The sequence below is a fragment of the Peromyscus maniculatus genome, chromosome 8, assembly GCF_049852395.1.
Source record: "Peromyscus maniculatus bairdii isolate BWxNUB_F1_BW_parent chromosome 8, HU_Pman_BW_mat_3.1, whole genome shotgun sequence".
Lineage (NCBI taxonomy): Eukaryota > Metazoa > Chordata > Mammalia > Rodentia > Cricetidae > Peromyscus > Peromyscus maniculatus.
Window position 1 is genome coordinate 60118581 of NC_134859.1, and position 17685 is coordinate 60136265.

General features: G+C 49.5%; 1 protein-coding gene across 11 annotated transcripts in view; it reads right to left on the reverse strand.

The window, feature by feature from the left end:
* Positions 1-17685, reverse strand: part of Rap1gap2 (RAP1 GTPase activating protein 2) — a 227712-nt gene that overhangs the window by 22305 nt on the left and 187722 nt on the right. For all 11 annotated transcript variants that reach the window (XM_015996156.3, XM_042282377.2, XM_042282379.2 and 8 more), the window contains 5 exons: positions 11476-11576; positions 9660-9789; positions 7545-7700; positions 2039-2110; positions 1449-1535 (listed from right to left, as the gene is read on the reverse strand). In XM_015996156.3, the coding sequence (XP_015851642.1) occupies positions 1449-1535; positions 2039-2110; positions 7545-7700; positions 9660-9789; positions 11476-11576 (546 nt within the window). The remainder of the gene's footprint in view (positions 1-1448; positions 1536-2038; positions 2111-7544; positions 7701-9659; positions 9790-11475; positions 11577-17685) is intronic.

Sequence of the window (17685 nt, forward strand, 5' to 3'; positions counted from 1 at the left end):
GTCTGAGGGCTGCTATTCTGTCACCAGCTCCTGGCCATGGTGGGGTCTTAAAGGAGACTGAACTTCATGCTCACCAACACTGCGGTTAGCACAAACGTTCCGGGCCAGCCCCTGCCCTCACTCTCCCTGGCCATACCACCTCTTCCAAGGCTTGCCCTAGGGACACCCAGCCCAGACCTCAGACCAAGATCTAGACCCACAGCCTCTCTGCCCATGGCTCTCTAAGAGCCAGGTATCAGCCAGGGACATGCATGCAACCTCCAGGGGGCTCCATACACACAGACTGGACAAGCCCTTTCCCCAGGCCACAGTCCTAAGCTCCTCTCCCAACTGTCCCCACAGAGCCTAAGCTGAAAGCCTGAGTCTCCCTAGAATTCCACTTTCCCCATCCTCATTTCTGGGAGTGTCCTTCCCATCCCTGACTTTAGAGGAATGTCCAACCTTCTGACATTGTGACGCCATGCTGTCCTCTATAAGAACTGCACAGTCAGGTTACCAGGGGGGAAATTCATGATGTTTTATAGTCACTAGTCTATGATTTTTGTCTTGGAACACATTCGCGGCTATCCTGGGGTCCCTGAGGCTGGCAGGCCTCTGGTTGGACAAACCTACCCGCAGCGTTACCCAGGACCTCCTGTGAAATGTCCCCCTCTGCTGCGTCTCTTAGCCTTTAATCATTTCTAACTGGCCGGTTTCCTTCCCTAGCTCCCTTCCAAGCCCTTCTCCTCCTCTAACACCCACTGGCTAATGATGCCTCCAACATGCGAATCAAATACTGCTGAAGAACGTCACAGCACCCACACCACCTGTAAGGCCCAGCACTTCCACATCTAACTCAACCACCGTCTGCAGCTGAGTCCCATCCTTCAGCCATGCGAGGCTGCCGCCAGGCCACACCTCCCACCCCAGAAAGTCTGATTCTGATTGGCCCTTGACTGTTCCCTGTGCCTGGAATGACTTCCCAGGCTCTCTTCACGTGAAAGCTTCGTCGGACATCAAGATTTCAGCAGTTCCAAAGCAACCTCCCCCAGGAAGCCTTCCCTGAGCACACCCTCCATCTTCCCTAGCAGAAGCAATCACTGCCCACTGGCTCCATCATAGCCCAGAGTGCGATACAGTACACTGCATTAGAAACCATAGTTTCTCTTCAGTCCAGGCCTATGCACTCCATAGCCGCAGAAGTAATATCTCCCTTATCCCTGACAACAGAACAAGACCTGAGCATAATACATGCTCGGTAAACAACTAGTGATTGGCTGGTGAGACCGAGAATCTAGATGAGTTCCCACCAAGAAGGAAAGAAAAAAAAAAAGAGTTCCCAAAGCAACACAGAGCTGAGGGCTTAGGAGGGAGCAAAAGGCTCCCTAATTGAACAAGTGCCATGGTGAGACCCCTGAAAGAAGCTAAGAGCAAGCCCAGAAGAGATTTTCAGTCTGGCATATTCTCACCTCCAGCTTGGCAAACTTGTCCGACTTGCAGCAAGCATTCTCTGCGTTTGTGAGCTTGGTGAGCAGAAACTCCCGGAATTCTGCACCCTGAAACAGATAAGAGGGCTCAGAATACTCCCAGCCTCCGCTGTAAACAACATGCTTCCAACCACAGTCACAGAAAGGCAGAAAAGGGAGTGTGGGGTCAGCCCCCGAAAGAGCCCTTCCCATATCCGGTCATATTCAGCCAAGGCCAGCCCCACCTGCTAATATACCAGCATGGAAGCCAGCTTCCCGGGTGCTGACTCCCACCCTCCATATGGCACCTTCGCTACTGTGGGCAATTCTTACCACCAGCGCCTGGCCTGGAGCACAGGATGAAAGTCCTTCTACTAACAGGAAGACAACCCTATCATGAAACTCCCAACAAGGGCCAGACTGGCCCCAAGGGTGAGGCAGGGAGATATCCAGGGAGGAGATACCCCTAGAGCTCTAACAGGACCTCCCTGACAATGCCTCTGGTCTACATGCAATCCCATTCCAAACGCTGACACTCAGGTGGGGACATCTGGGGTCTTGAGTGCGACAAGAATGGAAGAAGAGGCTTTTACCTTCTGGAAAACAGGTGGGCTTGGCAGAGGGGGGCCAAAGGCAGGCACATCTTCCCGTGCAGTGACTGACACCTGAATGAAACAGTCTGGCATGGGCTAAGACAGAAGAGGAGTCCCACCCCTTACAGCAGACCAGCTCACCCCTCCCCTCCCGCCCAGAACACAGGTAGAATGTCTATGTGAGCATCACCCACAAACCCCAGATGATGCTCCTCTAGTGGACTGGATGGGATAGAAGCCTACATCCTCCCCTCTGCCTTTCTAGGGGCCAAAAGCAAGTTCGGCAAGATGATGCCCTGGGCTGTGGAATGGCTGGGACCCTGATTACAAGACAGTGCGGGTGGCCAGGAGGTTTATCTCCATACCCCATTGCCGTGTTCATCCCCGAGAAGGCAACTGAGAACTACTGCCCATTTTAATGATGAGGAAACAGATGGTTGGGGTATGGAACAAGCACCCCAAAACCAGGGAAAGGGGCACAGAGAATCCAGACCACTCCAACACAGCTCTGAGGTTTTTCCCCACTATAGTGACCCCCAAACCTGACCATATATCAGACTCACTTTGAGTGTTTAAAAAGTAAATATTGGGCCAGAGAGATAGCTCCACAGGTTAAAAAAAAAAAACCTGCCACACAAGCCTGAGGGTCCCCAGAAGAGAACTGACTCCCAAAAGTTGTCTCTGACCTCCATAGATGAGTCTGCGTTCCCCCAACACATCACACACACAACTACTACTACTACTGTAACAACAATAAATAATTTAAGTTTGGGGGGGGGGGGAGCAAATACTGGTTGCAAAAAGAGTCTGCAGCTCTTGAGAGCACTGCCACAGCAGTAGACCCAAGTCTGGAGCCTGGCCCTACATACAGAGTCAGTCAGTCTGGCTGAGACTTGAACACGGACACCAAAGGCATTGGCTGGGAAGGAGGATGGGGGACAGCCAGGCTCCAGCCAGATGCTGTGAGGCTGGGCTGTCAGGACGTCCGGGGACTCTGCATACGGTTGGTCCTGGAGCAGGCAGGCTCCACTCCTTAGCTCCTCTCTGCATGCAACTCCCTTGGTTTTACCTGCTGTCAGGCCCCGAGGCTACAGGGCTCTGGGGAGGCTGCCCTATTCCTTCACTAGCAGTGGCTGACGTGCCGGCCCTGGCACGCTGCCAACCGCTCTGGCCTGGTGAAGTAGGGCAGATGCAATAGTCTGCCAGACTGGATGAGCAGGCAGCCTGGGGCCCAGCCAAAACAAGGCCCTGCCAGGTCCAGAGGGAAAGAAACAGGGCCTCGGTCAATGGGGCATTCTTCCTACAAGCTCAAGGCTGTCGGCATGGCCCAAACTGAGGTACTCAGAGTCAAGAAATGGTTAGTGTTCACTGACAAGATTCTGGCTGAGCCCCAGCTGCCAGACACAGCCGCCTACCACACATTGGTGGCCTAAGTCTAGAATTCCATCTTGGAGTGAGAATTTGGCTGCCCACTGTGGGTATCTGGGACACTTGGGACAAAGCTCAGACGCCGGCCCAGTTGTTTCCCCTGGCCTGGCCCCTCTTCCTCAGGCCTGCATTAAAGTAGTCTGTGCTGACAGACTTGAGCACAGATAAATGGCTCAGATGTGCCCTTAAGTCCACAGGTCAGCAGGGGCAGGATCCAAGTCCTTTCTGGTGACGTCCGTCCATCACCCATCCTCATCTTAGCTCCTCCTCTGACCTCAGTCTTCCCAGGTAGCTAAGCCGCCCCCTTTGCCGCCCCCTCCTCTCAGCTTGCTTCCGAAAGCAGAAGCACTGTGTTGACCTTCCTGTATCTAAAGCAGGCGTGGGCTGGGGTGGAAGCAGGGGCAGGTCAGTCTGGGGAAGCATCTTTGAAGCCAGAAGGAGCTCAGTATGGGGACAACCAGGGGCCCAGGGGAACTGAGAGAGTAAGGGCTGGAGACCCAGCAAAGCCCCACCCCCCACCCCCATGTCCAGGTATGGCCTGCCAACCAGACCACTGGTAGGGTTGTTCAGAGGGAGTCATGATGGGCAAGGGAAGGCCCTCCCCAGCTGCCTGCTTCACAGAAGAGCCTTGGAACCTTGGTAGAACTTCAGGAGTCGGGTGGGATGGCCCCTGAGGGGTAGGGATGGGGGATCCCAGTGATTGCTGAGCTGGAATCTCTTTCCAATCTAGAGTGATGGGAACTATTACCTGGGAAGTAATTCAGTGTCACATTTCACGCACACTCATGGAGCCAGTTTCTCCCCTGACCCCAAAGGCTCCTGGGAAGACTTCCAGCTCCAGGCTCCCTGGCTCTGTGGCCTCAGCTCTAAGTGCCCTCAGCAGCAATCAGTCTTAGTCTCTTCCCTATGAGCAGGCTGATGGGCCTTGTTAGGCTTCAGGGAGGCTGTTGAAGGGCTAGTGAGATGGCCCTGTGGGTAAAGGCACCCGCCGCCAACCCCAACAACCTGGGTTCAAATCCCCAGGAGCCACATTGTGCACAGAAAGAAACGACTCCTGCAAGTTGGCCTTTGATTTCCATATGCACACACACACACACACACACACACACACACACACACACACACACACACACATATTCTTACACACTCACACACACATAAACGTAGAAAAAGAAGACTGCTGTAGCACAGAGTCTGGCACAGAGCAGGAACCACCATCGTTCAGTTTTTTGTCTTCACTTGCCCCCACTGGACTACATGTACAACAGGGTACCTTAAATACCGAGTCCCCCAGTCCACCTGGCAGCCCACACCCCACCCTGCCTGTCTCTGCTGCTCCCACAAATGGCCAGGGCTAGAGGGCTCTCTGAGGCTATACCATCCAGCTTTCCTGTCTTGCAAAGAGAGACACAGAGGCCCAGAGCCGGCAATCACACAACCACAGGAGACGGGACCAGAGGCGGAGACCCCAGGCAGCTGTGCCGCTCCGTCTGGGGTCCCTCCCTCCTTTCCTCTTCCTTCTTGTTGCTTGTCCTCCTCCTGTGGGGTTCAGCTAAGGCTCCATGTCAGCCAGTCCTCCTCATGGTTTACGAGTCACTCATGGTGCTTTTTGGGGGAGGGGGAGCTGGGTGGGCAGCACTCTGGGGGAGCACCTTGGAAGACGCAGGCATGGGTCACAAATCCAAACCTGCCTCAGTAGGGGAGCGTGGCTATAACGCTGCCCTGACCGAACTGGCTCCTCTGTCCCTTGCCTGGGGCCAACAAAGCCAGATCTTCCTTGGACCCGTGTTCCCAGCACTCAGCAAGCACAGAATAAGAAATCCTGTGTCTACCAGCAAATGAACCAGACAACTGTAAACTGAATGCGCATTTCAGTCAAAGCAGGCTAGATTGCTCAATGTCAGAGGGGCACACGGAGCCATGCATATAAAAGAAGCCCATGGACCTCAACAGGAGAGATATGCTTATTGTGGACTTGTTGGAAGGGGTATGTGTTTCTGCAGAGAGATCGTGCACGTGTGTGCATGTGGGGGTAGGGCGTATGTGGAGATCAAAGGACAGATTTCAGGAGTAGGTACTCCACACAGGTACTGTGATCAAACCTGGGTCACCAGACTTGTCCAGTAAGCACCTCTACCCACTGAGCCATCTACATTTGTTTTATATTATTCTTGTTTGGGTTTTTTGGTTGGTTGGTTGGTTGGTTGGTTGGTTAGTTGGTTGGTTGGTTGGTTGGTTGGTTTTGTAACAGGGTCTCTGTAGCCCTGAATGTCCTGGAACTCACTCTGTAGACCAGTCTGGACTCAAACTCTCAGAAATCCTCCGACCTGTGCCTCCCAAGTTCAGGAATTAAAGGTGTGTGCCACCACACCGGGCTCCCACCTTATCTTTTGAGACAGGGTCTCTCACTGGACCTTTATTTGGCTCAACTGGCTGGCCCCAGGGATCTTCCTGTCTCTGCCATCCCAGTGCTGGAATTACAAATGCCACCAGCTCTCTATGTGGGTGCGCAGGATCCAAACTCAGGTCCTCGTGTTTGGACAGCAGCACGATACTGACAGCCGCCTCCCCAGCCTTTCTTCTTTCTATTTTTTCATATCTCATACTTGGTTTTAAAAGCTGATATGACTTTTGCACTTGTTACATGTGGGTTTACATTGACAAAACAGAAATGCCACCATCATGAAGGCTGTGACGGTGGCTGAGACACAGCGAGCCCCGGAAAGCAGCAAGGGCCTGGGTTAGCATCTAGTATGCCTTCCCAGCCTCAGTTCTCCCATTTGCATTGAGAAGACCATTTCTCTTCCTGCACAGATGCTGGTACCCTGCATTCTGTGATGCAGGGAATGCTTTGGAAATCTGAACTCTGGTCTCTCTTCCCAGGAAACAAAGAAAAGCAGAAACTTGCCATTTGGTTCTTACTCGGTGGCTCGGAGACCACCTAGCCCTCACCCTAAAACCTCTGACTCAGCCTAACTCCCATGAGTCCCAGGCCCCTCAAACCAGTGGAACACAGAGATGTGCTGCCCTGGAGGAAAAAGGAGGGAGGTGAAGCCACCAGTGAGGAGGGCAAGGGAACGTGTCCTGTTTCTACGATGCTGAAGGCTGGGAGCCAGAACTGTCTAATGTATTCCACACACCTCCTCCCATTACAGCAGGTGGCCCTTCCTTCCCTTTTTTTTAAATTAACATGTATTATTATAATATTAATTATATATTTATATAATTATATAATTAATATGATGTGTAAAATTAATATATGTTAATTGAGTTTAGTATACTATTTCCACACGTGCATACCATATACACTGACTAAATCCAACTTTCTTTAACCCACCTTGCCCCTCACACCCTCCTCATCCTCTTTTTATTTTTTTATAGGGTCTCACTATGGAGGCCAGGCAGGCTAGCTTGGGACTCTCATCCCCTGGCCCTTGCCCCCACATCTGCTGGGATTTGGGGATTACAGGCATGTAATCACCACCAGCGGCCAGGATGACAGTTTTAGCTTTCATGTACCTTAGAAAGAAAACCTAAAAGTCCCCAGTCAGGAGCATCACCCAGGTCTCGCATTCTCATTGAAATCTTCCAGTTAAAGCCATTCATTTGCCCACATCATCCAGATGCAGGGGCCAGGGTCTAGGAGGCCCCTCTAACCTTGGTCTTCCCATTGTCCCCCTTTCTCTCCCCTTTCCTGTCCATCCTCTCCTCCTCCTCAGACTTCCTCTAGCAAATGCTATCACCATATCCAAAGCTCAGCACCCGGGGCTTCTGGACCAATGAGTGAGAAGCTGAAGAGCTAGAGATGATCTCAGAAGGTCCACCAAGGGCCAGCCTCCAAATCTCAGAAGCTGGACCAACCATGGGGACTGCAATACTTTCGTGAAACTCACTCTGTAGACCAGGCTGGCCTCAAACTCAGAGATCTGCCAGCATCTGCCTCCTGAGTGCTGGGATAAAGACGCGTGTCACCACTGCCCAGCTAAGATCTAGTGTCTTTTGCTGTCACTAAGCTCACCACCCCTAGGGATGTACCTGGGCCCATGACTGCCCCCCCCCAATAAGGCTTCTTCCTTACCTTGTAGGATGGGGTCTCTGTGCTCGGGCTCTCAGCCTGAACAACAATGTAAGCATGTAAGAAGTTTGAAGCAATCATATCTGGGACAAATGGTGTGTTTTCTTCTTGGAAGATGATGGCCACAATGTCATTCCCAATGTGTCGCTTTCTCTGCAGCTAAACAGAAAGTACTTTGTGGTTACAAGAGTTAGGACCATCCCTACACAGAAAAGAGCTCCACAGCAAATCCCTCTTTATTCCACCTTTCATAAACCCTGAACTCCGAGGCCCAGCTCTTTGGGGGAGCTGTTTCTCTCAATCTGTGGGAACTACCAAGAAGAAAGGGGAGGAAGAAGGCCAGATTGTTAGGCAATAGCTGGCCTGAGTGTAATGAAACTCAACAGCGTACAGAGCCTGGACTCAGGACCCTGGAGAGAATGTAAGAATGCCAGGCCAGGCATAACTGGTCCAGAAGAAACACAAGCACGGGGCAAGCCACCTGAACCCACAACCAAGCTGCAAGCCAAGGGTAAATCAGCTGCTCTCTGGCAGAAAGTACCTGGCAGCTTTAGGAGCAGAGAGCAGGTGGCAGCAGAGGGCATCCTGGAAAACATGGGCAGGATCGGTGAGGAAATGCAGACAGAAGGGGCGGGGGACCGATCATCCCACCAGAGGTGAGGACACACTCAGAGAAACGCAGGTCTACTGGCTAAGGGAGGATCAGTGGACAGGACCCAGCAGGGCCAGGCACTTTGCTGTGTGATAAAGGCTACAAGCCCCTACTATGTGCCAGGAACTGTGGATGTTCACATGGATGACGACAAATGTTCAGATCTTCCTGCACACCAGGTCTCACCCCTATGTGTGGTCTTTTATTAAGTGCATACTCAAAGCGGGACTTGCGCTCAGCCCTTTCAAATTGAGTTTCTCACTTACAGAGTGTCTGCTCTGCTCTGGACATTGTACTGGGCACTTTTTATACATACTGACTGCCTCACTTGTTACACACACACACACACACACACACACACACACACACACACACACCTCTGGGTGCCCATTTCTTAAGAGAAAAGAACTGTCATTATTTGGTCCCTGCCAAGAGCCAAGTTCTGTAGCACACGCCAGGCTGAAATGACCCTGAGGTAACGAGCCTCAGACTAGGGTAGTAGGTGAGGGAGCCTGTAAGAAAACAGGGACCAAGGATGAGACACCCAGGGAAAACCCACTTTGACTACACCCAGGGAATCCCACACCCATGTGTTTCTGGAACATTCAGCTATTATTTGGGAGCCAAATCATAATTCACTTGCCAATTTCTTTTATTCCCAAGAAGCCATGCACAGTGTTTACGATTCTGCATTCCTGCTCCCTTCCCAGTGCCCTGGCAGAAACAAACAGGTCAGAGTTTGGAGGGAGCCCTCCTGTGCTCTCCGAGATAGGAAGGAGGAAAGAAGTGGGATAAGGTGGTTAATGCCACAGCAGCCAGGACTAGCTGCGAGAGCCAAGCCCTCCCCAGGGATGTGCGGCTCCAAGCAGCTACCCTGGAGAGAGCTGGCAAAGGCTGGAGTCACAAGTCTCACAGAGTCCCCAGGTTAGGGACAGGCAATGAGGCTGAGAAGATTCTCATACACACTTCACACTCACAATGCAGCAAAGAGGCAGAAGGGCTGAGTGGCCAGGACTGGGGACAGGTTCCACAAGAAGTAGGCACAGGCCAGGCATGGCTCACAGGAGCCCACTGTTTAGAAACCTACGGAACCCCATAGCAGCCTTCTAACACAGATGCCACTCCACAGGTTCTGAACCCTCGAGGCACTGACTGGCTGCGAGTAGCGCCACTCAGCTTGCTCTCCCGGCTTCCGACTCCCATCTGCAGATCCGCCTGCCGGGCAGCATTTATCGGCCCTGTTTGTGCTGCTCCCAGCTGGACCCTTCATTGACTTCCCAGGGGAAACGTCTACTTTTCCTGCTAGAGATAGAGATAGCCTCCTGCATGCTAGACAAGTACTCTACTGTGAGCCTCAAGGAAGTGTTTCAACAGCCCCCCACACACACACACACACACAAGGCTGTGTGTCCCATCTGCCAAGTGGAAGCAACCTGCAGCTTGGCCCTGCCTTCTGTACTGGTTACCTGCTGGGTGTCACCATCCGTGAAGGGCAGCTTGGTAGAGACATGGAACATGATCTCCCGGTCCCGGAAAATGGTATACACTGACTCCACCCCTGTCTGTCCGTGGGTCACATCCAGGCCTCCTCGGAAACTGTCATAAAACAGGGCAGGAACAGAAGGAGGAGTGAGGTGAAAGTGGCATCATGGTGCCACCAAGGGCAGGGAGCAAACAAGTGGGTGAGAACACATGGAAGAGCTGAGGGCCAACGAGGGCACAAGGTCGGAAGGTGTGGAGACTGGTCCTTCGGAGCAGCCTGGCTGAGTGTCCTGCCATCAACCACCTATATGAGAGACAGAGGCGGACCTGATGGCCAGGACCTGGTGGCCACATGTTAGCACTCTGAAGGTCAAAACAGGACGATCCCAAGTTTGAGCCCAGCCTAAGGCTATGGAGTGAGACTTTGTCTTACAACACAACCAAATTAATAAACTAACTAACTAATTAATTTAAAGCAAAGCCTCTACTTCAAGCCTTGGTTATGTGCCCTCCTCCACAGGGCTGTTCAAGTGGGAAGGCCATCATCCATCATCCATTCATAACCCCACAATGCTTGACCTAGCGCCCCAAGGCCCCCAAGGCTGGACAATGAGCCTTTGCTCTGTCCAAGTCACTGGTCAAGAGCCAGGACAGCCAGTCACTCTACTGGATGTGGCTGAGCCCGTGGGAGACTTGAAGCGGGCCAGAAGAACGGACAGCTGATCAACTTCAAACCATCAGCTTCACAGAGACAAACCACACGGAGGCCCCTCCATCCACACTTGTATCATCCCAGGAAGGAGAAGTTGGGGAAGAACCGATGGCCTTCTAAGAGCCAGCCCTTCTCCCTTCACAGAGATGTGGCTGACAGCCTGGAAGCACAGTCTTTAGCAACTGGGAGGAAAAAGGAAGAAAAAAAAATGCACCTCAGGCCCTTTCAGGTTCCAAACCTGTTTTCTCTGCATTATCTGTTTTAATCCCCTGTGAGTGACCTTGTGGGGTGCTACTATGTTCACCGTTATCTCCCTTTTTTACAGATAAGGAACTGGACTCTTCTCCAGGTAAAGCCACTGGTCCAACATCTTAGGGCTTGTGAGTGTCAGAGGTGGGATTCTAACCCTGGTGTGACTGACTCCAGACTCCAGACAGTAGTGTAACTTCAAAGCCAGGAGAAGACGGAGCAAGGGGGAGGGGGATGGGAAGGAGAAGGAAGCAGAGGACGAAAGCAATTATTGAGCACCTACTGCAGCTGAACTAAGTGCTTTTCACAAGATGTTAGCTTCTTGTTTGGGCTCCTGGACTAAACCTTAGGAAAATCAAGGGCCAGGGTTTTCCAAACAATAGTCCCAATAGTCTAGCTTTCCGTCCATTTAAGGGACCGTACACTGTTGCATGGATTTCTGCCGAGAGGGTTATTATGTTCGTGTGAAGTCTTAATTATCTGTTCTTCGCACGTTGTCCAAATTGGGTCATTCCCTTCCAAAGAGCACAGGGTTCTCTTTCTCCTGCCAGGTGAGTGGTAGGGAAGGTGGATTCCTTTCACCGGCAATCTGAGCCAAATGTAATTAGGAAGGCAAACCTCAGCAGGAGCGATCTCATCATGCTTCCGAGGCCACTGCCTTTCAGCCAACCTGTCACTCTGGATTATCCCTAGGACCACTGAGTCTTCGGGAATGCAGGTACGTGAGCAAAGACTCAGAAGCTGGAAAAGCTCCAGTGTTCCCCCGGGACAGAGCTGACTGCCCTGGCCCTCACCAAGGGCCGCACCCATGGATGAAGCCAGTCCCTGACAAAACTCACCCTTTGAAGTCCTGCAGTGTGATGGTGTCCCCCAGGAGATTCAGAAACTCCTTGAAAGCTGGGCTCTCCTCGTTATTCCCAAAGAGCTCTTCCTCCAGGGTCTGGAAGAAACGTGGGGGCCAGGGAAGGAATGAGAAGGAAGCTCTGGATGTGACACGAAAGGGTTGTCCAGGTCCCTTTTCCCCTCTTCCCTGTTGTCTAGTACATTCACCACAGCTGTCCTCAGCTGGGGGCGGGTTAACGGAGGAGCACTCTACAGGACTGGGTGCTGGCCCGGGGTAAGGAGGCCTTGGAGTCCAGCAGAGCCCAGAGCAAAGAGCTCTTCGATGACACCAAAAGCATGATTCAAAGTAAAGGACTGGTCCCTGGCTTCCAAAGCAGCTCTAAAAAGAACTCTCCAAACTCTAAAGTAGGGCTTGCTGTGGCCGCACACTCCTTTAATCCTTGCAACTCGGAAGGCAGAGGCAGGCAGAGTTCTTTGACTTTGAGGCTGGGGTGGGTCTACAGAGCAAATTCTAGGCTAGCTGGAGCTACCCAGTAAGACCCTGTCTCATAACAAAACCTCTACAGTAGTCAAAACTACAATAAGACCCCACTTCACAACCATTAGGACGAGTCTGATGATGAATGACAGGAACAAATGTGCGAGAGGTTACGGAGAACTCTGAACACTGGCTCCCTATTGACAGGGGTGTGAACAGGGCAGACACTCTGGCAACAGTCTCAGTCCCTCAGAAGGCTAACCACTGAGCAATTCTGCCCCTAGGTATATACCCAAGAGACATCAAAATGCATGAACACACACACACACAAAAAAAAAAAAACTTGTACATGAATGTCAACAACAGCACTGTACATAACCCACAAGTGTAAACAACCCAGATTATCTCCCTACCAACTAACAGATTGTTTTTATGTGGTACAGCCATTCAATGGAACATTATTTGACCTAAATAAGGAATAGATATACTATGTTACAACATAGACGAACCCTGAAAACAATAGATATACCATGTTACAACATTGATGAACCCTGAAAACATAGCTATGTGGGGAAAAAAACAGTCAAAAATGTCACATTTATTCTTCCACTTCTCAAAGGTCCAGAATAGACAAATCCACAGAACCGATGGCAGGCTATTTTGAGACAGATTCTCACTATGTAGCCGAGGCTGGCCTTGAATTTGGTATCTTCCAGGAACTAAATGGAATGGGACACAGGAGTGACTGTCCACGGGTGCAGGTTTTATTTGGAGAGTGATGAGCATATTTTGGAATTCGATCATTATTACTGTGATCACACCTCAAGCCACCTGTGGAGCCGTAATTCTTACTATTGTGAATTGCACAGTGTGAGAATTATAGATTAGCAAAGCTGTAATAAAAAACTTAACAGTAAGAAAAACTAGAAAATGGTCAAAAGATAGAGACATTTCACCTAAGTGGACACACAGATGGCAAGTAAGCATATGAAGAAAATAATGTTCAGCATCATTAGCCGGCAGGGAAATGCACACCAGAACCATAATGAGGTACACCATGCATGTGTCAGAAGGGCTAAATTAAAAGTCAGCAGCACCAAATCCAGCTCAGATGCAGGAAAGGTGGATCACTCACACACTGATGGGGAAACAGTCACTCCAGAAAATGGTCTGGCGGCTACACATGCAATTTACCATGCAACCAGCAATTATACTGCTAGGCAGTTACCCCAGAGGAATGAACACATAGGTTCAAAACCCAAATCCCACATAAAAGTATTCACAGTGGTTCTAATCATAATTCCCCAAAGCTGGAAACGACCCCGACGCCTTAGTGAACGAACGGCTAAGCATGGTGCGTGCAGCCAGACCATGGAATACTCCTCGGCAAGAGAAACAGGGCCTAAGTCAGGTGACAGACACCCGTAATCCCAGCACTCAGGGAGGTACCAAGTTCAAGGACAGCCTGGGCTACACAGTGAGAATCTACCTGAAAACAATAAGAGAGAGGGAGAGAGAGAGAGAGAAGGAAGAAGGAAACAGAAAAGGAGAGAGAGGAAGGGACAGAGGGAGAGAGGGGGAGACAAGAAGAAAAGAAACAAACTAGTGACACACTTGAGAAGCTGGAGAATCTGCTGAGCAGAGATCAGCCCCGAAGATTCTTAACTAAAATGTCAATAACTCATAAAGGTATGATAGCAGTGTGGTGTTACAGCAGTGTGAAACAAAGATGGGAAAGCAGATAAATGGTTGCCAACCGTTAGGGACCAGAGGAAGGAACAGAGGCCGGGGATGAGGAGGTAGTGGGGAGTCAGGGGTGGCTGTAAAAGAAAAATGTAGGGAACCTTGTAGTGAGAATCCGTTTCTTGACTATGGAACCTACACATGGATCAAACAACATGGAACACACACACACACACACACACACACACACACACACACACACACACACACACCACATACAAATCAGTCCACATGTGGGACCTGCAATATGGCTCAGCAGGTAAGGGCACTTGCTGACAACCTGAGTTCAATTCCTGGACCCATGTGGTGTAGAGAACTGACTCCTGAAAGTTATCCTCTGATCTCTGAGTGCATGTACATAGATATGTGGGTGGATGGATGGACGGACGGACGGACGGACAGATGGACAGACAGACAAGGTGTTTTTAAGTCCATGTGAATTGGGGAAACTGGAGTAATATTTCCATTATGTCAACAATCCTAGGTGTGACACAGCACTGTAGTTTGAGACCTGACCTTTGGGGAGACTGGGTAAAAGTATCAGACCTTTCTCTATTATTTCCTCCTGTGCAAAAACTAGGAAGTTTAATAACTACTAAAGAAAGCAAAAGTGAAAATAACAGTAAGTCCTGTAAATAGTGACAGACTTAACCCACTGACAAGCCCGGCCTAACCCATGTGCTCTGCCCACAGAGGCAGGATCCGCAAACACCCGAGGCTACACATAAAACATTCCAATCTGCCCCGTCAATTCCAGGACAGAGTCTCCACCGACAGCTCTATCCCATCTCTCTCATGCCTGCAATGGCTGGACTCGGAGCTTCCCTCACGCTACACTAGCACTCTCCTACTGGGCATGACACCCCCAGCCTGCTTTACGATAAATAAGAACAGACCTCAGGTTCCAAGCCTTCAAGAGGCGACACAATCTAGCCCGTCTCCACAACTTTAGTTTGCCTTTTAATAGTATTTCTTGGTAAGCTCAGCAAGCAGAAGGCTGTGACGAAAGAACAATGAGTCCCAGGCCAGCCTGGGCTACACAGCAAGTTCAGTATCAGCTTGAGCTATAGTCTCAAAAGCAGAACAAAATAAATCAAATACACATTGGCACACATACTCATCCACTCTCACACGCGCATGAGCACACACAAACATGCACACACAAAACCCACTTTCGGTTCATAATAGCGAGGGCCAGCAACAATGGTTTTCCAGTTAGAGTAGCATTCTATGACTTCTTTTAGAAATAAAAGCCCCTAGGAGCATGTTAAAACACTTGCCTAGCATGTGTTCGGCCCTGGGCTTGATCCCCAGCACCTCAAAAATAAATTTAAAATAAATAAATAAATAAATGGATACACTTAAGTTTGAAAACTTTTTTAGGGAAATAGCGATAACTGCATAGCAGAGCAAATGCTGTAATGCAGTTCCCGAGTGAGATCCATGAATAGGTGAGCACTGCTGTTCAACAGTAGGCAGCTAATGCCAGCCTACGAGTCAAGACTGGCCTGCTTCCGGTTTCCATAAATAAAGTTGTATTGGAATACCACCTGCCCAACTCATTTACATAATGTCTGAAGCTGTTTCTGCATTCAGAGTGGAATGGTTGTGGCAGTCCCCAAGGCTCAGAAGTCTAAAGAGTCTACTGCCCTGCGATTACTGTGTACTGACCCTGGTCTTCAGCATGCCAAGAAGACCTTGTCACTACAGGCTGTGCGGCAACACGTGGGAGAGCAGCTGCTTCCAGGCAAGCTACATCTGCAATAGGAAACAACCCAGTGTGCCCACTGGGGCTGGCCCTTTTCTCCCAGGATTCATACTCCGCATGGATATTATCATTGTCTCTGTTGTTGTACAGCCCTCGAGGTTGACCATACACTCAGGAGGAGGGCTTAGTCATCACTCTATCCCCCATGGTGCTCAGCACAGTACATGACAAACAGGACAGTTAGGTGAGGCTTATTTTTATCCAAAGACCAGTTTAGAGCTTTTATGCAACCGATGTTCATATTAAATGTCCCTCAGCTGTAGGTTTGCAGAGCAACAATCTGCCTGGCATTTTTTTTTTAAAGTATTTTATCTTCCTGGCTTCTCCCCTGCAGCAGCAGCACTGGGTACATAAACAATACCCGGGCTGCTTTTCAGAGGTGGCTGGTTAATATTCAATAATTACAATTTTGCTGGAACATTGGATTGTAATCACCTTGTAAGATATGTTTTGGTCAATTTCACAATCAAAGAACTTTAATTACGGGGGTGACAGTAGCCAAGCTGTATGAAATAAAGATGTTAATATGTGGAAGTCATTAGAGTAACAACCTGAATCATCTCCATTGAATTATGAGATGCATCCATGCCGGCTTTTCTAACTCTTCACCCAATTAGGGCTTCGAAGCAGACCTGTGTCTTTTGTGGTCTCATATCTTCAGACAAAGAAACCAGCTAACCAAGAAAGCTAACCAACAAAGAATCAACTAACCAAGAAAGAGATGGCCACGCAAAAAACCCACAGAACATCAACGACCTGCTATTAGCAGAGCCAAATTTTCCATTCATTCATTAGTCACATACCAATTGACTCTTAAACAATTGTAAGTTCACAAAAAGTGAGAGAGAGAGAGACTGTGTGTCGTTTTTTTTTTTTTTTTTTTTTTTTGTGTGTGTGTGTGTGTGTGTGTGTGTGTGTGTGATCGTGATCCCCAACACCATGCTGGGTACATGGATACAAAGGAAAAAGGAGCATGGAATCTCCTCGCAGAACCTAAATGAGGAGATGTTGGCGCCTTCATCTGACCATTCTGCTCGGGGCGTTAGTAATGTTCATTGTAGAAAACAGGCTTTAACAACCAGCTTTCCCAGAGAAGGAATAGAAACTTTGCTCTTTTCTAATTTCCCTAGTGTAAAGATTCCCAGCAAGGCTGATTTCAACCTACCATCAAGACATCACTGGGCTCCAACACCCGACTGAGTGAGGAGAAAAGGCTAACTTCCTACTGGGAGAGGAGTAGCTAAGGCTAACCCACCCTCTCTCTTGTTTGAGTTCCCTGTGACTCACAGCCCACAGATAAATATAAGCTGAAAGAGCAAGGAGGACTCAGACTTCACTGCGCGAGCACTACATCACCATCTACAAGACTTGCAGGCCTCCTTGTGAAGTTGTCTTCCTTGAACAGCCACCTCCAATCCAATTCATGCTTTCAATTTGACAGCTGTATCCAGAACATTTAATAATCACAGAGACGCTTACATCCATGTCTATGAGCACTCTATTTAAAATAGCCAGGAAATGGAACCAGCCGAGATGTTTATCCAAAGATGAATAGGCAAATATCACACAACGGGATTTCACACAGCCAGGAAGAAAACTGAAATTATGACACTTGCAGGGAAATGGATACAACTGAAAGTCATTCTGTTAAGTAAAATCAGCCAGACTCAGAAAGACAGATACCACCTATGGGGCCCCTAAACTTAAAAAATTATGTGTTTCTGTCAGGTATGGGGGTGCACACCTTTAATCCCAGCACTAAAGAAGGAGAGTCAAGCAGATCTCTGAGTTCAAGGCCAGCCTGATCTATATAGTAAGTTCCAGGTCAGCCAAGGCTACATAGTGAAACCCTGTCTCAAGACTCAAAAAATAAAAAAAAATATGTGTACGTGTGTACTCACATGTACGTGTGTGTTTGTGGTCATGAAAGATGAAGAAGGCAGGAAACAGAGCAGGGAATGGAGGATGTGTAACAAGAAAGCTGACTGGAGGTGAAGGGAAGCAGCTGAATTCCAGGAGGAGAGCAATGGACACAGAAACAAAGGGAAGCAGAGCATAATGACACAGAGATGAAGGTACCAAGACTAGTGTAGTATGCTAGGCGAAAATAAGGAGATACCAAGATTAGTGTAGTATGCTAAGAAAAAAATAAGGAGATATATTAAGTGTTCTCATTGAAAACGGAGAGAAGGGGCTGGGGAGATGAGTCAGTACTTA